The 25,923-nt window shown below is 35.8% G+C and overlaps 1 protein-coding gene across 1 annotated transcript; it reads right to left on the bottom strand.

Moving 5' to 3' along the window:
- Positions 1 to 657: 657 nt before the first annotated feature.
- Positions 658 to 2,981, bottom strand: LOC113749096 (isoflavone reductase-like protein). Its single transcript, XM_027292754.1, has 5 exons — positions 2,799 to 2,981; positions 2,542 to 2,676; positions 1,264 to 1,501; positions 921 to 1,124; positions 658 to 821 (listed from the first exon to the last, which is right to left on the bottom strand). Exons 1-5 carry the CDS (start codon positions 2,979 to 2,981, stop codon positions 658 to 660), a joined length of 924 nt encoding a protein of 307 aa, XP_027148555.1.
- Between the last annotated feature and the right edge of the window lie 22,942 nt (positions 2,982 to 25,923).

Genomic DNA, 25,923 nt, shown 5'->3' with positions numbered 1-25,923 from the left:
GCAGATCTAAGAAGATTTTATGATGTTTAGGGCAATGCAAGCAACAGATTAGGCGTCTCTAGAATTTTAAATAATGTCACTGAGGTCAATTAGCAACGAATTTTATCACGAATGTCAGCACCTAATAGATGGAGGCTTGATTATCTTCCATGTTATTGATCTTGCTTTTTGGTCCACTTAGAAGCCAAACCGTGACAAGTGTGGTTCCTGGAAGTGTTCTCAGAACACATTTAAATTAAACTCATTTGCCAAACAGGCTCGTATGGATAACGAGTGTTCGTTATACTAATTGCATCTTGAAATGTTGATGTATTTTGAAAAATTATTTAATTTTAAAATAATAAATTTTCATGTCAAATTATAAGAATTTTAAGTTATTCAAGAAATTTTCCAATAAAAATTAGGAAGTATAATATAATTTAGAATTAATCAAAATAGAAGGTGATTGTAACTTGCACAATAGTATTCTAATAACAACTCCTCGTATTTCTTGAAACTTGTGTTAATAGATGAAGTAAAACCAAATGTAGCTGAATTATTTAACAAAGATCATTACAAGAAATTCAACATAAAAAATTCAACACAAAGGCTCGGTAGGACAAAGCTTGTCAACCAATTATTCCAGGCCATGTCCATATCAGAAGACTGGTAAACTTCTTAGACGAATTGATGAAGGAACTCCTCGACAGTGGTGTACTTGACATCAGGATAAAGCTCTGAAGTCTCTACACCGAAAGATGGCTCAATTGGAAAGTTGGAAGTACCATTTACCAGAATTGCATGGTTAATTGATAATATGGCGTCGAGTGGACTTGGAGCCTCTGCGAAGAAATGGTCCATCAGAAATTTGTACACCAATAATTCATACAATAAGATTTGCTAAGAAGAATTAAGGAAATTGAAATCAAACTTCTTGTCACCTTGGATGTTCTTTAGGAGTTGTTCCTCAGAAATGTATTCCTTCTCCAGCGTTTTACCAATCTTCTTCTCCCATATGGCCACTAACTCATTAAATGATGCACAATTCTTAGGAGGATTAATGTAGACAACTTTGTTCAATGTTCTTGGATCATCAACGGTTTTGATGGTGAAGGTACCAACGTCATGTTCTCCAATGAAAATAACTGCAATTGAAACATTCAAAACAAAAAAAAATTAAAGCGCCAACGTACAATATAGGGGATAAGTTGGGCAGAGGATAAGAACATTTTGATCAGGTGAAGTAGGTGAAAATGAATAACCGAGTGATGTTGTTTGCCATACCTTTGGCATTTCCATCTCCCAAGATGAAAACTTTATCTCGTGGTGGAGCAGTGGCTCCTTGCTGTGTAAAGGTTGAAAGAAAATATCCAGCAAAAGCGTTAGATGCGATATAGGTGTAAGGAATCCCCGCTGCCTCAGTCGCTCTACGAATCTGAGACTTTGCTACAAATCCAAACTTGACAGGCCCAACTGCATCTTGGCGATCCACATCAACTCCAAACTCTGAAGGGTAGAATCTCTGATAATTTCACCATATCATGTATCAGATTTTGGGAATGATAGTTGATAAAAACTGACATAAATTGTACCTAGTAAAATTTCATTTTGCTATCTTTTGTCGAATTCACAGATGGTGAAGATCACCATGGTTTCTCCCGAGGACTAAAACATCCCTAATTAACTTCTGCCCAATAGATAGGCTTAAAATCGATTGAAATTTCAATTGTGCAAATTGGCCAATTATTCCTAGTTGCATCTTCACTCTGAAATTGGGGAAGTACCATATGCATGATTTCTCATGTATTATCAAGTTCTATGAACGACACACAACAACCTTTAAATTTACTATGGGATTGTTTGACAAGTGAGTTCTTATAAGTTTTTAAACAATTTAAATTAAAATAACCCAAAAATTTCTTTAAAATTTTTAAAATACGCACTTCAAAAGACAAAAAATATACAATAAATTTCCCGTGCTTTCTTTTCTCCTTCTTCTCTCCCTCCATATCAACCCACCCTCCTCCTTCCTTCCTCTCTCTGCAAGCAGTGACGGGTGAGGAAAGAGGGGAAAAAATGACGGGTGAGGTGGTGGCTCTGCAGGCAGTGGTGGTATCCGGTGGATGGTGGTAGGGAGGGAGGAGGAAGGGAGGAAGAAGTAGAAGAAGGGGAAAAGGAAAAGTAAAGGAGAAAGAGGAAAGGAAAACAAAACAAGAAAAGAAAAAGAAAATTTTTCTCAAAAATCATTAATTTTACAAAAAATTTTCTATAACTTGTACGATAAGTTACAAGAAATTTTTCTTCAAACACCTAAGAAAACTCACTTGTCTTAGACAGTTAAAACCTTTAATTATCTAGATTGCAGCGCCAAGAACCTACAGTGAGCATGCCCGAGGAAATTGTGTTAGTGCTCATTGGCAATTACAGCATACACGCAGCAGCGTAGATTTTAACTACGACAAAGTGAAGGCAGTGACAGCATAACCCAAGAAAAACAACATAAGTAATCAAGTACACTCGCCTATGACAATCAATAGTAACAAGACCACATAAACAACACACCTTGACATTTCCAGCTTCTTTAATTGCGTCAATGATCTTCCCCTGATCATCCAATTGATTTTGACCAACAGTTGATATGACCACATCCACCTGTTTTATGGCCTTCACTAAACTTTCATGATCATACAAGTCACCCTGCTCCAAGAAAGAATTCCAATATCAAGAACAAAAATAAGCATCACTAGCTAAAAGGGAAAAAAAAAAGAATCCCAATTGAAAACACTGTCAAATTAATTGAAAAAATTAATGCTTCTTACATGAACCAGAGTTGGGCCTGAGTTCTTGAAGCCTTCAACAATTTTTCCCTTGACAGGGTCAGAAACTGTAGATGCTCTAACCAGAACAAAGGTGGGATGGCCAGCCTTAACACTTGCCTCAACCATAAACTTGCCAATATATCCCGTTCCACCGATGATCAAAATCTTGCTTTTTCCCGCCATTCTTGAATATTCAGAAATATCTAAAAATGAAGGGTTATAGAGAGTTTTTTAAACTGATACGAAGGAACAGGAAAAGGATGAAGTCTGGGGACGATGACATGCTGAGGAACACTATTTAAGCAGTGGAAGACTGGATCACATTATAGTGGATGCCACTATGGTGCAGATATCTTCACCAAGTGAAAAGCCGCCACTTCCAATAATTTTTGACGAGCGTCCCGAGCTAATGTGGCAGGTGGGCCCCGTGAGAGATGTTCAAAGCCACGGTGCTCCCCTGTTTGGAGTAGTTGACCCACCATGCTCCCGATTGCAAACAGGAGGAATATAAGCAATGTTTTGAAAACCGGACCGGACCGGCCGGTTCGACCGGTTGAACCGCGAACCGGCCATGGCACCGGTCCGGTTCAATGACATGTTAACTTTGCTAGAAACCGGTCAAAGACCGGTTGAACCGTAAAAACCGCCGAACCGGATTGAACCGGCGGTTTTTCGGTTTTCAGCTTTCCCTCTTCTTTTTTTTTTTTTTTTTTTTTTAAGTTTTGCAAAATGCAGCTTCAAGATTCGAACCCAAGACCTTTGTAATAAAAGACCAATGTATTAACCGTTGCACCATCACATCTTATTAGTTTTTTTTGATAACTTATTTATATAAAGCAAACACTCATATTTCTTTTTTCCATTTTTCTTACAAAATCTCATCTCCTCATGGCTCTTTCTTTTTAATTTTCAACTCTCTCTCTCTCTCTATCCTCTTTTCTTTTGTCACTCCCTTTTTAATCAAACCTCTTTATTTTTAATTTATTGATGTTTTCTTCCATCTTTTAATTTTGTTTTTGTCCATTAAATTGAAAAAAGTTAAAAAAGAATTTTTTTTAACCCAAATTATTTAATGCCACAACCACTCACTTTTATCTTATTTTTTGTTTCTTATTGAGTTTACATTTCTATTTTCGATTTTCTTGACTTCCTTCGAACTCCAAATTTTCTTTTTTAAATTGCAATCTCTAAATCCCAAAACGTAAATTAAAATTTAAGTTCATAATATCTAAATTCTCAGAGACATGAATTTTGTATAATTTCAAAATATTGTGATATTTTGGGGTTGAATTTAGATATAATTGAAATTGAGATGAAATTTATTTGTTTTAACTTATAATTTAAAAAATTTATTTTTAAAAATCCAAGTTATTAAAAAATAGTAAACTTTTCATCATATAAAATATTAAATTAGTCCATTACATGTCTTATTTTGTACATATATATATTTATATAAATTATTTTAAAAAAAATTCATTGAACCGAGGTTGAACCGGTCCGACCGGTTGAAACTCGACCCTTTCACTTCACCGGTTCAATTAACGGTCCGATTTTTAAAACATTGAATATAAGTAAGAGCGGGGCCAGTGCAGTAGCATAGTGGGCTGTTGATTTAAGAGTGAATATAATAAGGAAATGACATAACAAAGCATTAAGCAAGGGGATAACTTCATAAACCTCATCTTAGGTTTATGACAATTACAGTCACCTTCGCTATTGTTATAAAAAGATTATAATATCCTTGACAATTTTACAAATTTTAAGTAAAAAAATGGGTGTTAAAAAAAAGGATAACCATAGTTTGCAAATATCTCTTCATCCAAAAGTTTTAATGTCATCTCAATTGATACGTTAGATTCAATATCTAGATCATTTAAATAGAATGCTTGCTTGTTGTATAAATAGCAGACAAATACAGATGCATTTGTTAAAATAGTTTCTTCACAAGCTTCTTATTAAAGAAAGAAAAAGAAGTCCATACATAAAAAATTGATGCCTTGAAACATGGTATAAATTTTGCTGCAAAGAACTACCTTAAAATTTTTTATTTAGCAAGTAATACTTATATTTGATTTTTCTTGGTCATTTAATTTGTTTTCTAAAATATAATAGGGGCAACATAGGATATTCATTATGCTTTTGTACTTACATCATCGTCTATTACCAAAACTGTTATGAAACAATTAAAAGTATGGATGTCCCTTTGTATTCCCAAGAGGATTAATTATTGATTTATGGATACATTATGTATAGAAGTTACAATCCATAAATCTATTCATGTAGTGGAAGAACCGTTTCATAGGTTTCTTCATATTCTTGTAGTAGTGGGTGTTTAATAGAATTGATGCACCTTTAATCTTGTAGTACCTATATATAGAGGTACATTGACACCCTTTGGGAGGACTTTTGTATCTTGTTGGAATACAAGAATATCATTCTCTATTGCTCTACTTTTCCTCTAATATCTCTATTCATACTATAGTAGTTTATTAGTTTCACAACACGTTATCAGCACGAAAGCTCTACTTTTGAGCAAAAGGTGAAACACGAGACTCTGTCAAGATTCTGCTAGTGTCAAATCAGCTGTTGGTTTTTTTTTCGAGCAACTCTTGACTACCTATTGAGGTAAATCTCTAACCCATAAACTTATTTCAATTTCTTATGGCTAACATTTGAATGATCGAAAAATACAAAGTGGCCTGGTGGTGAGCGAAACACAAACAACACGTTATCAGCACGACCATTATATTCTGATGCATTAAATTTTGGAGATGCTATTATAGAAAATCAATTATATTTGAGGATCTACTTGTCCTTTGAAATATTTAAAGAAAAAGATTCGCCCACCTGAAGATGGTCGTTCTTTAACAAAAAGATTTGGCCACCAGAAGATGGTCATTATTTCAAAACTTGGTATGATAAATTTACTTATGAGTGCAAGTACACAATTCTGCTATGTTTAGAATTATTTATTAGTTAAAAATAATATTCTCTACATATTTCTCAAATATGCTCTTGTAGTAGTAATATTGAGATAAATTTTGAGAATTATTTTGTACTTATTGCATGCGAATTCTAGTCCATTCCCAGAAGTGAATCCGACTACATTTCAATTTATTAGTTATGGTTGTTGCCATGACTATGATTTTGGTAAATATATATTTTACCATGACAAGAGAAAAAGTTACCACTTGAAGTGGGATAATAATGATAAGGACAGGAAAATAAAGGTCCTAAAGATAAATGTCCCGAAGTACATTTGACGAATCAAAATTATAATCGCATCTTCACATGGCCAATTTCTTTAAATACCCTGAAGGTGTATGATGCTTGATTTAATTTATAATAATAATTAGCTTTTCTTCCTGAAGAAGAAATGGATGTTAAACATTTGGAATCAAAGGATTATGGTGATGATATTTGTCCCATAAGAATTATAGTGACAATGATATGTGTCTCATTAATAAGTGCTACTATATACACTATATTCCAATGAGAGAGACAAACACAATCTGGTGTAGTGTTTAAGTGATCGAAAACTCCAGAAGAGCCACTACTATATTTCTCCCTGTAGGAGAAAAGTTTATCATAAATAAAACACTACTTTTTATCATGTCTCGAAAAATTTATTGAATTTGAATATCCGTTGAAATGGATATCAAATTGAGACACTAAATGAGACAATAATAGAGATCATGTTTAGAAATCAAATGAGATAAAGGTTAATTATATCATAATAACCATTCGAGAGAGAAATGGTTATCGATATAGTTGTCTTCATTCTCATTAGATTTATAATCATCACTTGCAGTAAATCAGAAATTTACTGATCCCAATGAATACATGATTTGACGAAAGTGAGAATATTTGAGAGCCGACAAGTATTTATACATACCTCCTTTATATTATATATGGTTCCGAAAGAAATTTAAAATTTATTTTCGGCATGAATCACCTTTTACGATTAAATATCGTAAAATATTGATGGGTGATCTATTGAATGATTTATTTATTCTGATGAGTTATGATTCCCGACATTAGGGGGAGGAAGGAATCAACCGAAAGGAAATCACTTGAAAAATTGAATTGAAAAATTGAATTTCCTCGATCCTCGTACAAAATAATGTGAACTAAAAGTTCAAGAAATTCGTCATTTATAGAAAGTTATATTTATCGACTCCAGAAGAGTCATTAAATCAACTATTCCTGCAGGAAATACTCTAGTTAAAATTGATGTCCCTGAAGGACATGCACAAGTGCTACAAATAAATTTAAGGCCGGCCTACCTAAACAAAGTATAAATTGATTTGAAATATCTCCGGAGATTAAATGTCATGACAAAATTCAACCTCTTGAAGAGGTTGCTCCTGAAGAGCCAACTCATGAAGAGAATGAAATCATAGAAAAATTTAATTGGAGCCTAATGAAATGTAGCACTTGATATTATAGAAATTGATGAGGATCATGAATCTAAATCGGTTGATGAATGTCGGTATAGAAATGATTGGTCAAAGTGAAAAGATACGATCCAATCTGAATTGGAATCATTGGTTAAAAGAAAAGTTTTTGGACCTGTAGTCCAAACACTTGAAGGTGTAAAGCTAGTAGAACATAAATGGGTATTTGTGAGAAAAAAAAATGAAAAAAATAAACTTGTGAGGTATAAAGCAAAACTTGTAGCCCAAGGATTTTCACAAAGGTCTGGATTTGATTATGATGAAACGTATTCACCTGTAGTGGATGCTATCACATTTAGATATCTTGTGAGTTTTGCAGTACATGAAAAATTAGATATGCGTCTAATGGACGTTGTTACTGCATATTTATATGAAAATCTTGAAAATAATATTTATATGAGAATCCCCGAAGGATTCAACATGCCCGAAGCATGCAAATCAACTTTTAAAGATATTTATTCTATTAAATTACAAAGGTCTTTGTATGACCTAAAACAATCTGGACATATGTGGTATAACCGCTTCAATGAATGTTTAGTTAAAGAATGTTATACAAATGATCCAATATATCCATGTGTTTTTATCAAGAAAAATGGATCAAATTTTGTGATCATTGCTATATATACATTGATGATCTAAATTTGATTGGAACTCCTGAAGAGATTCAAAATAATGTTGAATATTTGAAGAAAGATTTTGAGATCAAGAATTTTGGAAAAACAAAATTCTACCTTGATTTACAAATTGAGCATTTAAAAAGTGAAATTTTTGTCTACCAAACTGCATATACCCGGAAGGTATTAAAGCGGTTTTATATGAATAAGACACATATATTAAGTACTCCAATGATCGCCAGATCATTAGATCCTAATAAAGATTCTTTTAGACCGCGAGAGGAAGATGGAGAGATACTTGGTCCTGAAGTACCATATCTCAGTGCAATTGGTGAAGCATATTGAAATGCGACGATTAAAAGATCTCAAATGATGTTTGCATCAGGGGGAGAAATTAATACACAAGAATAGTGTACTCTTTTTCCTTCACTAGGATTTTTGTCCCGATGGGTTTTTCCCTAGTAAGGTTTTAACGAGGCATATTCTTTGTGTAATGGACATCCAAGGGGGAGTGTTATGAAACAATTAAAAGTATGGATGTCCCTTTGTATTCCCAAGAGGATTAATTATTGATTTATGGATACATTATGTATAGAAGTTACAATCCATAAATCTATTCATGTAGTGGAAGAACCGTTTCATAGGTTTCTTCATATTCTTGTAGTAGTGGGTGTTTAATAGAATTGATGCACCTTTAATCTTGTAGTACCTATATATAGAGGTACATTGACACCCTTTGGGAGGACTTTTGTATCTTGTTGGAATACAAGAATATCATTCTCTATTGCTCTACTTTTCCTCTAATATCTCTATTCATACTATAGTAGTTTATTAGTTTCACAACAAAAACATACTTTTTAGGGAAGGTTTTTGTAATTTTTCAACCTTAAAAAGAAAGCTGCAATCAGTACAAATCTTACGGGAGGTTTATAAAATTATCCCATAAGCAAAAGCATATAATGACTAAGCAATCCATCATCTTGTTAAATAACGTCTGCCTATTTTGGCATTGACCTAGACCAAGTATATCTCCTTCAAAACTAAATGAAATTCGCGATCATTCATCCTTTTGTTGACGTAATATAAACTTTTAGAGGGAAAAGCATATATGAGACAAATAACCAAAAGGGATAATTTTAAAAACATCCCATCAAATTTTTGGCAATATCACCTATCACAATTGAGATTTCAAAATTAAGCACTTGACTCCCTTATTTTCAATTTTTTTAACATTCTAATCCATTTCAATATATACTATTAAAATACTCATTTTAAGAAAGAGGACGTAGTTTCTTTCCAATGTTGCTTTTCGGTTGTCTCATTGTTACAAAATAAAAAGTATATGAATCAAAAATTGAACACAAAAACAAAAGTTTGAAGATGTAAATATTGATGGAATAAAATAAAGCAGTTGCAACCATAAGTATAATTTTTTTAAAGTACAAAAAAAGAAAAAATAATTTAAAATGTTTTCAATCTACAAAATCGTGCGTTGTTGCATTCAACTTTTACGTGTTATAATAGGGGGTCAATTATTTTGACGAAAGGGTAGATTTCTTCTACTAAATTGCTACAATTTACCAGGTTGATTATGATTTTAAAGCTTAAAATTGGATCCATCTTAATTTTTGTTGAAATTCTAACTGGATGTCTTTTAGGCCAAATCAAAAGTTTTTTTTTGTACTTTTATGTAAGCTATTTTGAGTGAATTTGAGAATTTTTTAAATTTTTTAGTTTTTTTAATTTTTTTATCCATATCGATGGCTTGGAAAAATATATATATTATATATATATATATAAAGGAAAAGTGTTTAAAAACATATTTGAGATGGCTAACAAAAATTTATTTGAAATGCTCACAAGATGCAAAACAAAGTTATTTCCATTTATGTAGTATTATGGATGATTTTATTCATAAGTTCTAAATTTTTAATATCTTTTGTCTAAATTATAAAATAAAGTTTTTTAAAAGATCTCCTAACCCCAATAAAAACTTATAATTTGGCTTTAATGAAGTAAATTCATAAATTCTCACAAGTTGTCGAACTTCAGGTTAGTTTGTCATGACACTTAAGGGAACAAAACCAAAGGTCAACGTTGGAATCAAATCATCTATGTACTCCACACATTAGTTTTTTAATATTATAGTTTTAATTGGGTTGATAATGTTACACAAGTTTGAAAATAAGAGAGGCAAGTAAATATTTTTGGAATTTTAGGAGTGCTAGATGATACTGTCAAAAACTTCAAGAAAGGCTTTTGAAATGAATTAATCTTCTATACACTAATAGTGTATATACTTTCACTATTTTGAATGTATGACATATAATCTAAATTTGAAATTACAATCTAAATTTTACATATGTGTTGTGCATCCAATCGTAATAGTGTATACACTGTCAGTATATATAAGATTTATCCCTAACCAAAAACAATAAGAGTAATGTCACTGCAAACAAGGATTAAACTACAAATATTTAATGCATAAGGAATGGCAAGGAAATACAACGTAACTTCGAATACACACAGCTTCAGACTACTGATGATATTTTTCACAAGACCTACTAGCAGCTAAGTAGATAAATTTGAGAAATATGTGATGTCTGTTTTCATTTAATCACAATCTAAACCATTGATTTCAAGTGTTAGAATTTCAATTAGTCGGTCATAATGAAAATATATGATAACAAAATAGTTTTTAAAAATTTGTCCTCAAAAACGGCGGATTGCAGTGTGGCATTTTGTATTACACTTTCATTCCCAGCCTACTGCATCGTTACACCATAAAACTACCAGGAATGGAATTTGCAACCCAACCTACAAAATTTTCCACTTTACGAGGTCTTATTTTGCAATTTGCCCGGCTCCGCTCCACGCTCTATCTTCACTCCGACGAGATGGGCCACAGCTACACTAAAGACGTCGCTTCAAACTTTTACCGCGTTACCGGGTACCCAGCTGAGCCTCCACTCCTTCCACCAGCACACCAGACATCCTCGTGCTCTTTAGTATTTTCTTCATTTCATAAGCTGTATTTATTACTTTTTTTTGTCTCAAATTATTTTTTATCTTAAAAAATTAATTTACCCTTTTGAATAAAATTTTATTTTTCCCTTTCATGTGATCTTATTCTTTACAATTATCAATACATTAAATAAAAATATTCAATAACTATAAATATAAGAAAAAAATAAAAATTTTTATTTTAACTAATATCACTATATATAAATTACACGTTATCTCAAAATAATAAATTTATAGATCACGGCTCTAGAAAGTAATATTAAGCCTTTAGAAAGCACAGCTCTAGGAGGTGTCCCTGATTTACGGATCACGGCCTTGGTTACCTAAGCACTTCCTTTAAGCAATTGGAAAACGTGAATATCAATGTGTGTGACTTCCTGGTGTTACCGACAACTTGTAGCCACACCATGTGAGCCAACATGCAACTTGACTCATCGGTCACATTTCTTATTGGCCAAAACAGCGGCCTCGCCCTTTCCCATGTAAGATTGGTTTAACTTGTAACTCATACTGCTGTTTCTCTCTTATCCGTTTTAGTTTTATTCCTTCCGTCTCATTAAAATGTCATGTTTTTCATTTTAAAATTTTTAAAATACTTGTCATCTTACTAAGTTCAAAGTTACTTTTAATCTTTTTTTCAATATGGTTCTCACGTTTATCAATATTTGACACTAATTCAAATTTAAAATTGAATTTTCAAGGATAGTTTTACAAACAAATTCACTAACATTATCATCAAGTTACTATTTTAAAAAAATTTGAATCCTGAAATGCAACAAACAATTTGATACAGGGGGAGCATTTTTTTAATTTGCCTTTTAGTATTTTTTCTTTTTTGGTAGTAACAAATACTTCAATTCTCCATCAGTTTTGCATGTTTACTCAAATATAATGATGATTTCTTAATAGAATTTTGGCACTTTGCATTGCATTTTGTTAATTTTAAATTAAAACACATTAAAACTTTGGAAGGTTTTACTTTTACAATAGATTAGTACAAATTATCACTGATTATTTTCCCCACAAACTCAATAATACAAAATAGTCCTATTGAATTTATATATATAAGATAATGAACAAAAAAGCTTGATCACTAGAGGGAAATTTTGTACAAAAGAACAATAGCTAACTGCTAATGGTATAAATACACACCAATTAAACACAGTAATATGGACTTGATTCAATTAAAATACTCCCTTCGTCCTGAAATTTTTGCCGCATTTCGTGACACACATTTATTTCCAACAATGCAAGAATTTTAAATGATTTGGGTATTAGATTCCAGTAATACCCCTGCTTGAGTTTCCAGGTGATCATGCGTGTTTGAACGATAAAGAATCACAAGTTGTTGTTGACAAGATATGTGGGACTCTTTTTTTTTTTTTTTTTATCAGTAACGATACATTTGTATAATCTATTTTATCCTAATCTAGGGGGGAAGGGGAGCCTAAGAAGGCTATGGTAGGGGGCTAGTGGATCAAGGGAGTGGTATGGCACAACCTTTAAATTTTTTTCACTACAGATAAGGTTTGAACTCTCACCTACAGTTCAAGGAGAGACTTAAGCCCCTCCTTGATGGCCACTGGGCCAATTGGTTAACAAGATATGTGGGACTCAAAAGGATGAAATTTCTCAAACTACTTTTGAGCAAAGTATCTTTCACGTTTGTTGTTCGTCTTTCTATTGATAGCGCTATGAAGCGTAATGTTTGGTACTTTTTTTTTTTTTTTTTGTCGAAACGATATATGATTTTATAGATGAAAAGAACCTTTACAGTTTCAAGTAAAGACTTGAGCGAACTTTACAACCAGTGCATACTAACACTGAGGAATCCAAAATTCCTGATCTACAACAAAGTCTAGCGCTTGTACACTTATCCTATGAGTAATATGGTTAAGATTCCTATTAATTAAACAAAAGGAGCACATACGAAACAACGACTTAAGACTATAGATATCCTCCATCAGGGTGAGCATTCGCATTTCCTGAGATTTCCTTTGCTGGAGGAGAGTAAACGTTACCTTGTTCTGGATTTGCACTTGAATCTTCTCCAACTTCTGAATAGCAGCTTTACACATCAGTAGTTTGATTGCTATGAGCTCATCCAGGACCTGGTGTCCAGAACTTCGTTCTTGCAACGTCCACCCTCGTATCATGCTTTGATTGTCCCTTGTTATAGTGACACCTATCCCAAATTGAGGAGTGTGTTTGCTCTTTTGTGTTGCAAACCTTAGTGTCATGAGGCCTTCGATATGTTGTTGTTGCTGAGGGGATTCCGTCTGGTCTCTTGTTTCTCCTGTGCTCATGCTTGAGGTTTTTGTCAAAACTTCCTCATATTCCAACCATTCCTCTTGAGCTGTCTGCATTGTTTTCATAGGAGGGTGCTGCTTGGCGTTGAATTCGTTCGCATTTCTGCTTTTCCAAATTTGCCAAAGGATATTTGCTGTTAGGGAGATATGTTTGCTACCTTCGCTTCTCATTCTGGCTTCCATCACCATAGTCCACCACTTACTGAAACAACTCTGCTGTTCTTGAATTCCTTCCCACTGGACAGGTGACATTTTCCATACTAATTTGACATGGCTACAGTTAAGCAACGCATGCTCTATGGTCTCACCTTTCTCACCACAGAACCGGCATGTTGGGTCACCTTGTTTGGTTCTATCATAAATGAGCTGCCTTACAGGTAGTGCCTGGTTCAAACATTTCCACAAGAAAATCTTAACCTTGTGCTTGATGTTCAGCTTCCAAAGATATTTCCAACCTTTTTCTCTAGCCGAACTCCAGCTTGTACCTACTCTCTCCCTGGCTTCTTGTGCATGTTCCCTCTGGACATCAACTTGTAAGTTGTAAGCTGATCTCACTAAGTAATTCCCATTGGAGGTTTGACACCAGTAGTTGCTGTCCTCTCTATTGACCAGGCTTATGGGAATGCTTAGTACACTTTCTGCATCCTTCGAGTTGAAATTTCTGAATATCAGATTTTGGTTCCATCTGTTGTGTATTATCAGCTCCTCTACCTTAGCCAGCTTGCATCCCTGTGGTTTCAGTGTGGTGACCTTGCCTTGATGTTTATCTGGCAGCCAGCTATCCTCCCATATGTGAGTACTCTTTCCATTACCTATTCTGCGTCTGGACCCTTTCTCTATCAGGTGCCTTGCTCCCATCAGTCCTTTCCAAATCCAAGATGCATTCCCAGCTACTTTGCACTTGAGTAGTGAATCTCGTGGATGGTATTTGTCCTTGAGCACTCTGCTAACAAGTAGATTTGGTTGTGTGAGCAACCTCCACACTTGCTTACCCAGTAGAGCTGCATTGAATGTCGCTAGATCTTTAAATCCCAAGCCCCCATCCTTCCTATCCAGTGACATTTTACTCCATGATCTCCAATGCAACTTGTTCTTTCCATTTGCCTCTCCCCACCAATAGTTTGCCATCACCGCATTGATCTCTTTGCATATCTTCTTTGGCAGCTTGAAACATGACATCGTATATGTTGGCATAGCCATTGTCACTGATTTGAGCATCACCTCTTTACCTGCGCCCCTTAACATCTTATTTTTCCATTTCTTCATTCTTTGCTGGATGTTGTCTTTAATGAAGCCGAATAGTTGCTGTTTTGAGCTGTAATCACCATTGGGAGTCCCAAATATTTACCTTGGGTGGCCACTTGAATATTCCCAAGTGCTTGACAGATTTCTATCTTTAATTCCCTCTCCAGATTCGGGCTGAAGATGACTGAGGATTTGTCAAGATTGATGAGCTGTCCAGTACCCCTTTCATACACTTGGAGTAGTCTTCTGAGTTCAGTTGCATTCTGGGAGTCAGCTTTACAAAATATTAGCGAATCATCTGCAAAAAACAAGTGGGTTAATCTAGGCCCTTGCCTACTAATTCGCATGCCTGCTATTCTTTGTGCAGTTGCTGCCTTGTTGAGGAGATTGGAGAATCCTTCAGAGCAAAGTAAGAATAGATAGGGTGACAGTGGGTCTCCCTGTCTAATTCCTCTCTGCGGTATTACATACTCCTTCACCTCTCCATTGATCATGAACGAATATGAAACTGATGAAATGCATTCCATGATCCAACTCCTCCATTTGTCATTGAAACCCATCTTCTGCATGATAGCTTCCAGGAATCTCCATTCCACCCTGTCATAAGCTTTAGACATATCTAATTTCACAGCCATAAAACCATCTTTCCCAAACTTTTTGTTTTTGAGATAATGAAGAAAGTCATGGGAAATCATAATGTTATCTAGAATTTGCCTTCCAGGGATAAAAGCTGATTGATTTTTGCTTATACAGGACTGAAGAGTTGGTTTCAATCTACACGCTAAAATCTTAGCTATAATTTTATACACAGTAGAGCACAGGCTTATGGGTCTATAATGCGTGAGGGAAGTAGGAATCTTGACTTTGGGAATGAGGGAGATAATGGTATGATTTACTGACTTAGTGAGATGACCAGTGTGAAAAAAAGTTTGAATAGCACCAACTATATCCTTTTTGACTATATGCCAGAACTTTTGGAAAAAAAGGGGTGGCATTCCATCTATACCTGGTGCCTTATCCGGATACATGGAAAATAATGCTAATCTGATTTCCTCCTCTCCCACAGGTTTAGTTAGATTTTCATTCATACTATCTGAGATCGTGTGTGGTATACCATCCAGAACCTCCTCCATTTCCCTTGTTTCTGATGTTGAGAAAAGGTGTTTATAGTAATCAGCAACTTCAGCACCAAGCTCCTTCTCACCCTTTGTCCAGGTGCCATTCTCTCTTTGAATTTCCAGCATGCGATTCCTTTTACGTCTCCCCTCCACAGTAGCATGGAAGAAGCTAGTATTCTTATCGCCTATCTTTAACCATTGCACTCTAGCATTTTGACTCCAGTACATCTCTTCATTTCTGTATGCCTCTTTCAAACTCTTTTTTAGACCATTCCTTACATCCCTCTTGCCCTCAAAGTCTCTAGTTTTTAGCTCCTGCAATTGGCACTTGAGTGCTTCAATATTCTCTCTAGCATTACCTTGTATCTTGTTTTTCCATTGCAAAAGTGTCACCCTACATCTTTTCACTTTGCTTATAACTCTAAACATCCGTGTGCCTTCATCATCCTGGTCCCATGCCTGTTTGATAATGTCATTGATTTCTTCTCTTTGGAGCCACCTTTTATCAAAATAGAATCGTTTTTTCTTCCTGGTTGGACATGGCTTGGTGTCAAAAATCAGCATGCTATGGTCAGATGCAATTGTATCCTGATGTTTGCAGGTGACCTGCTCAAAAGTTTGTAGCCAAGGGTAGCTACACAAGCCTCTATCCAATCTTTGTTTTACTTCCCCAGGACCCTCCCAATTGTTACACCAAGTCTATGGATGTCCCTGAAATCCCACATCCATCAACTGGTTGTCATTAATGAAATCCCTGAATGCCTTGAAGCTACCTTCCTCCCTCCAGTTGCCACCCCATTTCTCGTCATTTGACACAATGTCATTGAAATCACTTGCTATTAACCATTTGTTTCCTCACAATCTTTTCCTCGCCTGTAACACCTTCCATTGCTGTTTCCTTACTTGATCCTCACTGTTGGCATAGACACCTACAAACCACCAATCAAACTTGCTTTCCATATCCTCAATCTGAGCTTCAATAGTAAAGGCTGTTGTGATCACTTGTTTTATCCGTAAGTCCTCTTTCCATAGCAATGCCATCCCTCCTGCCTTGTTCATGGCATCCACAAAAATAGCTTCCTCAAAATGCAAGATTTTTTTTACTTTTTCCAGGTATTTACTTCTGTTTTTTGTTTCACATAAGAAAATAATTTCTGGAGAGGAGAGGTTATTCGCCTCTCTCAACTGGGGAATTGTCAAGGGACTCCCCACACCTTGACAATTCCACACCAATACTCTCATTTATCCATTGGGGTCCATGAAGGGTTGGACCCCTCTCCCTTCGCCCCTGACCTTAAGGATTTGTTCTCCAAGTCAACCTTATTCCTCTTTCCTTGTTGCATGATTTCCTCATCGATGTCCATGTCAAGTTCTCCCTGAATCCCTTTCCTTTTCCCATTCTTCCTGTCCTTACCTGTATTACTGTTCAGCTCCTTCAATGAGTGCCTGTGTTTCCTAGGAGACTTTAGCACTCTCAGTATTCTTCGCGCCTGCTTGATCAGTGCCTCTTTAACCTCCGGTCCCTCTATTGTCTCCATGCTTACAGATACCTGTGCTGGTATTATTTCCTTGTTGCTGTCCGACCCTCCCACTTGGGTTACCAAGGTACCCGGTTCCTCTTCCAACATCAGGCAGTCACCTCCTTCGTTTGTAGTGTCTTTACCTTGTTCTTGTACAAGTCTCTCAGCTAAATTAAGAACTTTCGGACCATGATCCATATCCCTCACTTCCCTGTTTTCATGCAAGTTCCCTACTGTCTGATCAGTCTTCCTTACTAACTCAGCACACACGTCTGATCTTTGTAGCATACTCTCACTAGTGTTACCTCTTTGTGCTGCCTGGCCCGTTCCTACTTTTCTTAGTTCCCCAACCTCAGGCTCGGTGTCTTTGGTTTTACCTTTTTCTTTCTCTGTTTGTGTTTCCACTCTTTGGTCCTTATCTTCCGCTTCCCTTTGCTTAGTCCATTCCCCATTTTGGAGCCTCCAAAGGGATTTTTGAGGGTTAAAAACCATGCCAGCCTGTTTTTCGTGAGGTGAGTTTCTTGCACCACCAGCTCACAGCCATGGACCATATTGATTATCTTTCCTCCCCGACCCCTGCAGACCTTGTTTCATGCATGTCCTTTCGCTATGACCAATAATCCCACATTTGTAGCAAAAGTCCGGGCACCTCTCATATTTGAAGCTTGCCCATTTTGTGGTTTCCCCTACCTTGACAATTGTTCCTCTCAAGAGTGGTTGGGAAATATCTGCCATCACCAAAAGTTTTAAGTGTCTTCCTTCCTTGCCTCCAGTCTGAGGGACTATCACCTCTCTAACCTTGTGGAAGTTTACACCTATCTTTTTACCTGCTTCCTTGGACAACCAATGCACTGGCAAATTCCAAACCTGTATCCATAGAGGAGCTATCCGAAAAGCCTGATCATCCTCCTCAATACCCTCATACCAGTCGCTTAATTAGCACCAATAACTGATTGTCAATTAGCCATGGTCCTCCTGTCAGAATCCTCTGTCTATGACTTGTGGATGGTAATATGAACTGAAACAAGTTGGCTCCAAGTTCCACCACTTGTAGGTCTCTTGGGTAGCTCCAAGCATTCAACACAAAATTCTTGATCCCTGTGTAGTTTGCCACTTTTTCTCCCATAACTTTACCGATCAAACTATTCTTGCATTCCTTAAGTCCCCCAATTAGTTCCTCATTGTCCAGACTTGTCATTTGGAGCTCTGTACTAGAAAGGTCAAAGTTTTGCAAGATTTCGGCCAGGTCATCCGCCATGATAAGGACTTTCTGTAGGAATACCATACACTACTCTACAGTTTGAATAAAAACTTATCCCTTATGTTTGAAGATGGATAGATCTACAGCACCAAACCAAAGGGCTAACCTAGATGGGAAAGGTACTAAGATACAAAAGAAAACAGCTTGGGAAAGACAGTTATGGTTCGGAAATTACCTGTCCGAGCTTGCGTGGGTGCCAACAAGATCTAGTTGCCAAAATGCAGAAGCAGCTTTCTGGGTGGCTCTTTTATGCCTCTACACAGTAGTGACTCTTAACTTCCCCTGCATTGGATGCTTTTTTTCCTCTCACTCTCTGTTTTTTCTATGCTGTATCGATTCTGTGACGCCCCCACTTCTCCCTAAGGCGAGCCAAAGGGTATCAGCGAGACGCCTGCCCAGCTCTCGCCAAGACTCACTACAATCCATCATTCAAGAGCTCGAAATACTATAAGTAACTTCAATACATAATTAAAATACTTCAAATATCTTACACTTACAACTATGTAGCTTTCAAGCTTAAATACAACCCAACGAAAAAGGGTACAATAGCCATCCGTTATAATATAACTTAAAATCTTCAAAAGAAAGCAATCTAGTACTACTCACGAGCACCCTTGGTCTCGAACCCTGTAAAAGAAAACCACAACGTGGGATGAGCTACACAGCCCAGTGAGGTTCCAAGACACTCTAACAGTTCAAATAAATCAAGTAGATTGGGCATATCATATGCATGGTTCAAGGTTACACAATGGCATGTTATCATGAGGTGATAATCATTGTACGGGTAATTTGAGACATTTATCATGGTATGAGACATTTATCATGAGATAGTTATCATGGTTCAAGACATTGGCATGTATAGTTCACGAGTGATTGGAGCTTATTACAGGCATAGCTCAGGATTTCATGTTGGCATTTTAGCATGAAACAATTATCATGATACCAGGTAAACATATACTGTAGGATACGGTGTTCCAGTGGAACTCTGTCGGTCATCTGCACCTTATGACTTCCGATCCCCACGGTACGGTCTGGCCATCGCCTTATCCCTCCAGTGGTAATACTCGAGTATACCGAAACGGTGGCCCAGGGTTCCAACCTACCCGACCGAGCCCAGTCCTGGCTCGAGTAGGCCAGTAACCAAGGGCAGGGCCCAAGTTCAGCTTAGAGCTTACAACATGCACAGGTAACCAAGTAATTCGACAAAAGGTAAAATTCATCATTTGAGTAGGTCGAGTGAGGTAAAGTACACACTCGCCTAACAATGATGGGCAGCTTCATATAACATGTGATTCATGATAATCAAGTAATCAAGTGGATACTTAGCACGTAAGCAATACAAGTTGATTTCATGGGAGCATGTAATTCACGGATATCGAATAGTCATGTAGATTGGAAATCATGTGAGCAAATAGTCAAGTAATTAGGTAGTCATGTGGGTTGGTAAACGGTTCACGGTTAGCGGTTAACGGTTCACGGTTGACGGTTAACGGTTGAGTAGTGACGGTTAGTTAACAGGCATTTGTCATATGAATAGGCCATCATTGGCCGTTATCACATTTTTACCATGTGAGAGTCGAGGAGATTCACTCCAACGACGTATGCAACCTTAGCATACCAAATCATGTTATTCGAGCATTTCCAAGCATGAGTTATTCATCTCAAAAGAGAATGAGTGCGATAAAGTACACACTCGACTCCATTTTTTTTTTTTAAAACCGAGTAGGCTAAGCAAGCAATCTAGCAAGTTAAGCATGTATCGAGTTTATATGGTCATTTGATATGGTTAATCATTTAATCAATTCATGTAGATATACAATGCAAGTATACATTCCTTAAATAGGCATGAGTATGGTAAATACTCAACACATAGCACTTAACACTTAATAATCATGAAATAAACATGTCCTAGATTTATTCAATTACGTATTCCTATATGGGACACTCACCTAGTCAAAACCAGCGAGTAGTTTTCAAACAAGCGTTTTAGGTGTCCGCTCCGAGTTCCTCTTGGAGATTCTCTCGAGTGCCTGAGCAAACAATAATCAAGTACCACTCAATCACTACGAATCTCTAATTATCGAGGAAGATTGTACGCTACTGCAATCTAAGGAAATCTTATGAAAATGAACCTCAATTACTCGTAAATCGAGGTTCAAGAGGAGTTTTCTTAAAGTACATGAGCAATCGAGTTTTCATTTTTGGAAATCAAGTATAAAATGTTCGAGTAATATCGAAGGAATAAGGAGTATTTGAAAACTCCCTTCCCTTGGAATTCGGAAAGTTTTCAGGTTTGATACGATACTTTGAAAAATCGTATCTCACATTCTATATGTCAAAAATTGGAAATCTTGGTACCATTGGAAACCTCTTTGAAAGTACTAAAAGTTCTTAGAAGGCACTTTTCCATGAATGTAAGTGAAAGGCACTCAAATTTTGGCTCAAAGTTGGTAACTTGAATTACCAAGACAGATTTAAGTTGATTTTTGGCCAACTTTGGAAATTCGGCAAAATTCACTTGTTGTAAATCAGCCTCCGAAATTTGTAACTCAATTAGAGTTACAATCAACGTTTAAAACAAAACAAGCAGAACGAGAAACGGAGTTTCGAGCACCAAGATATAGTAGCTCCAAGTTGCTGAAAAAGTTAAGACTGTGGGCTATTTTCCAGGTTTGACGACTAGATTCGAAGTATCATTTGGTCATCGAATTGGCAGTGGAAATACATCAAACTTGGTACACTAAATCTTCCATGTGTGAACAACATTTCTACCAAGTTTCATACAAAAACTCTCACGGTAAGGTAGTCATTAAAACAACCAAAGTTTATGAAGAGTTCCAAGGCTAAACTACCTTCTCACTTTTCTTTTGTTTACAAACTTTTTGTACCATGAAATCAGTTCCAAATCTCTCCATTATTGAAACCAAGAGTTCATAAACATCCACTGAGCAATTTAAAGACCATTGACATCCAAATTTTCGAAATAAAACTCCCCAAATTAGATTTGACCATTTGGCTAAGAGAAAACGAAAAGTTTTCCAGATTCGATGAGCGAATTTTGTGACATCATTTGCATATCAAAATGGTCTTAGAATATTACCAAATTTCGTACAATTAAACCTCCATATGAGGATTACTCTTCTATCAAATTTCATTTAAAAATTCACATGAGAAGGTAGTTAACTAAACCATCAAAGTTCAAGAAATTTCCCCAATGTAAACTGTCTTTTAGCTCTTCTTTCCTTTTTTAAACATTTTGTCCAAAGCAACCAATCCAAATCTGGTTTATTTGTGAAACAAAGTCCAAGGAACATCTAATATAAAGTTTTGTAGATGTTGGACATCAAAGTTTCCAAAACAACAAGTCCCAAATCATTGTTAGTTACAAATCTGTCCAAGTGGAAAATTCTATCACTGTAGCAGTTTCGAACTTTGGCCACAACTCACTCAATTCAACTTGGAATTGGGCGTGGTTGATGGCGTTGGAAAGCTCTCTCATAAATCTGAATTTTATCAGAAGAAACCATTTTCAAATTCCATCCACAAACAGCTCGTTTTTGAGCATCAAGATACAAGTCCTGTCCTGTCTCCTGGAGAGAAACGAAACAGGACAGTGATTTTCAATCGAATGGTGTGGCTCACTCAAGTGGAACCAGAACATGAAATTGGTACCAATGGAAATCTGGGAATGTCTAGTTTCCAATGCCACAAACGGCACTTGATTTCGACATCGGAACAAAGAGTTATAGCCGATACAAAATGACTGCCTGGGCAATACGGGATTCATTTTCCAGTTTTGCTAACTTTGGATATCAACTCATTTGACCAACCAAATCATGTTATTTTTCAACAAAATTTTGTACACACTCACACTAACATGTAAACAATATAATCAAGTCATTAGAACCTCAAAATTGTGCACAAAATGGTCGGACAAGGCAGGGGTAAAACGGTCACTTTTGCTCCAAGCACCTCCTTTGATTTTCTACCAACAATACAACATTAATCTACTAATATAAGCACTAAACCACCATTAATTTCATCATCCAACATCAAATCAGTCCTTCCATCAAAAGTGAGAGTTCATAGAGCCCACACAACACAAATCCACCATAAACAAGACCACCTACATGCATGCAAGAGTTTATACGTGTAATAGAGCTTCCGTAAACTAAGATTCAAAGAGTTGATCGTCCATTACCTCCCTTGATGAATAGACAGAAATTTCGGCCCCTTAGATGCTCAAGAAAACCGTGGATAGCAGCCCTCTTTCTTAGCTTGATGTAATCTCCAAGTAATTAGCTAAGAGTGGTTGAAATTTGAAGTGAAATGGAGAAGATTTGGTGAAGAAATTAGGATGGAATTGGAGTTGTTTTTCCCCTTTGTTAGCCGGCCAGATGAGGGAGCAAGAGAGAGAGATTGTGGTCTGAAATGAGGCTTCCAAAGGAAGCTTAATGACTAAGGATTTGGTGCACAAAAGTCAACCGCAAAAAGTGCGCGCACTCGCGCGTTTTGTGCTCGATTCCTCTTAAGTTTGTTTCACTAGTGCACTAAACCTCTAATGCTCATATATTCCTATAAATATTATTCACTCTTAATTGTCCCAAAATAAGGGTCTAACGTTCCTCAATTTAAATCGCGCGTGTGAAAACGCGTATCTCCAATTTAAGCGCAATAACGCGAAACTTCCGAGAAATTCTTATAACGATAGTACTAATAACTATCACTTGAGTATTTAAACATTAAAATACCTAATTTAGGTCCATTGTACATGTCTCCAATATTCCAAACTTATTGTGCTCTCAATCGGTCAAGATTTCCAAAGACGTGTTCACTATTTTCACTAAACGAGCTCCCGGAAATTAATTTTTGATACAAGTCACTTTAAAAATATAATGAAACTATATTTCCATGTAATTAGGTCTCAAGAGCTTAGAAAATAATATTCGGAATAAAAGACCAAATAAATAATTAAATAAGCTAGAAATAGGAGATTAAATATGTAAATTTTGCGAGTCCTCACAGATTCTCTCTTTCTTTTTGGTTTTTTTTTTCTCACTCCAGCTAACAAAGTTTAGCTAAGTGTTTCATACCTCTAGGACCTGTGTTAGTGGGGATTGACCAGGGTTGCTCGCTGTTGCTGAGAATCCGACAGCACTAAACAACAGCATACGTTAAAGAAGCGCAGACAGAAAAAATTTGAAAGGTGCTCCAAAGTTCTAGTTGCTGGGTATTGGTTGATTTTTCAACCCACAAAGCTGCACTTTTCAGACTTGTTGGTAGCTCCCACCAGGGGGAGAGAAAGCTCTCTTTTTTAGAGAGAGAGAGAGCCTCTACTTTAGAGAGAGGATTTGTAATGTTTGGTACTTGATAAGTGCATTTTAGGGGCCACAAAAAGATAAAAAGGTCTGTTATATTGAAGGACGTGGAATGGAAATGAATGGAAGTTTTCACTTGCCAATTTTAGTAAGTAGCACTGATATCCACCCAAGAGCGACAAGAAACTATTTTTGACTCCTCACAATCAAATTGAAATAAAGTAAAGGGTCAATTAGCACTAATCTCCAATGTAATTAGGGATAAGTTACACTTTGCCCACTTGAGTTTATTTTATTATCACTAAACAAAAACACACCTCTCTTTTTAAGACTAGCTATTTTACTTCTTGGTTCAAAATGAGACACATATAGTGATAGTCTCCTCAGTTTCTCAAGAATTAGGCTTGTGATCTCAAGTTAATCGAACTTTTATTTTCTGAACGAGATAATAATCATTAAATTCTTGAAACTTCTACTCCCTTTGTTTGATTATTAATATCATTTTTTTACTTTTTTGCTGTTCCAAAATAAGAGTTTCGTTGCAAAAGTCAAACAACTTTCAACGCTGTTTTCCTATTACACCCTTCACTAATCTAACACGGGCGGACGATCAAATTTGACGTGGCTGGAGGCCCTTCATGCTTATTGTACATGATGATTAATGATAAGATTTCAGCAATTAACAATAAACAATTCCATATAACCCACCAAAACACATCCACGCTTTCCCAAGGCCTATGACCACTTGTCTTCAAGGTGGCTGGACTCCAGATTCAAACATGGATAAGGCCAGAAGAACTGGGAAATTGTAGCCCATAATTTTACTGTGCATAAAAAGTGCTACTCCTGAAAAATGTCCCAATTTTGAAGATAGAGGGAGAATTAATTCACTTTGTTTAATTTGTAAATATCATTAAGAATCAAGACCTTAAACTTTACATAACCGAAAATGTTGAGTCTGATGTTATGGGGGATTAGTATGCGATCCCCATTCTACGTCCTAGTATGTTTGAAAAAATGGTTATCGAGTTCGAGATCTTTTCCTGACACTTAAAGAAAGAAATAATTTTTTGGGAGGAGAGAAAGGGATAGGGTGGTATGGGGAGAGAAAATACAAGTGAGAAGTCCTAAATTCGATACCTTCTATAAACATTTAAAAAAAAAACCTTGAACAATGCTTTTTTTTTTTTAAATCCTATCACAAAAGGAGGCATTAATACAAATTCCTGTTTCTGTTAAATTGTTTGACTAAGGAAGCTGAGAAAGAGTAACTTGAATGGATCTAAGAGGTCTCAATTATTATTAGGTCTAATTGCTTGAGACTATTTATGGCGAAGATTAATCTTGACATTCATCACAGCCCAAGTCCATGCTGAAATTGTACATTGATTGTGTCAAAGGTGTACATGAATTACCCCGTGCATGACCCACAATTCGTGTTGTGGTAGGAAATGGATTGCTGGCAAATTTGAGTAATTAAATTTTGTATGCCAAAGTCAATTAATTGCAAATTAAGTAAATGGTTCTTGTATATGAATCATATATTACCACAAGAACTTTGAGGCGCATGTAAGTTGTTATAGGGCACTAGGAGTGTGGACTGCCGCATGTTGATACCTTGCAGCCCTACATTTCACCAAAAGGCAAGACAAGTAGTATCGTCCAAATGGAGATCCGCCATACGTAGAGGTGGCAAATCAACCCATTTAACCAAATTTACCCATACCCGTCCATGAATAGATGAGTATGTGTATCTTAAATTTTTGTATATGGGTATAAATGGGTTACCCAATAATACTCATTTATTAAATGGGTATTATTGGGTAACCCATCAAACCCAATTAACCCATTTAGAATTCTCTTCCCCTAAATCTCTTTTTTTTTCCCACCCATTTTTTTTTCAAATTTTTCATTTTGTCGTGATGTTATCTACTTTTGTTTCATTATTATTATTATTTGTTGGTTTTATTTTATTATTTTATTTTTTCTTAGTTTGTTAACTTGCTCATTTTTCGGCATTACCAATTTATGATAAATTTGAGCCTCTTTTCTTATCTTTCTAAAATGAAATTTTAAATTTATATATGGAAAAAATGTTAGGGGTTCAAAATTTTTGGATTAAATTTTTATATTAACTTTTATAGTACTTAGTTCAAATTTTTATATTCTTATTATTCAATTATTAAATAATATGTAATTTTGTGAAATAGAGTATAAATGAAAAAAATTGGTAATTAGGCTTATTGAACATTATAAGTA

The sequence above is a fragment of the Coffea eugenioides genome, chromosome 1 (assembly GCF_003713205.1).
Source record: "Coffea eugenioides isolate CCC68of chromosome 1, Ceug_1.0, whole genome shotgun sequence".
NCBI lineage: Eukaryota > Viridiplantae > Streptophyta > Magnoliopsida > Gentianales > Rubiaceae > Coffea > Coffea eugenioides.
This window is presented reverse-complemented; position numbering and strand designations above follow the sequence as displayed.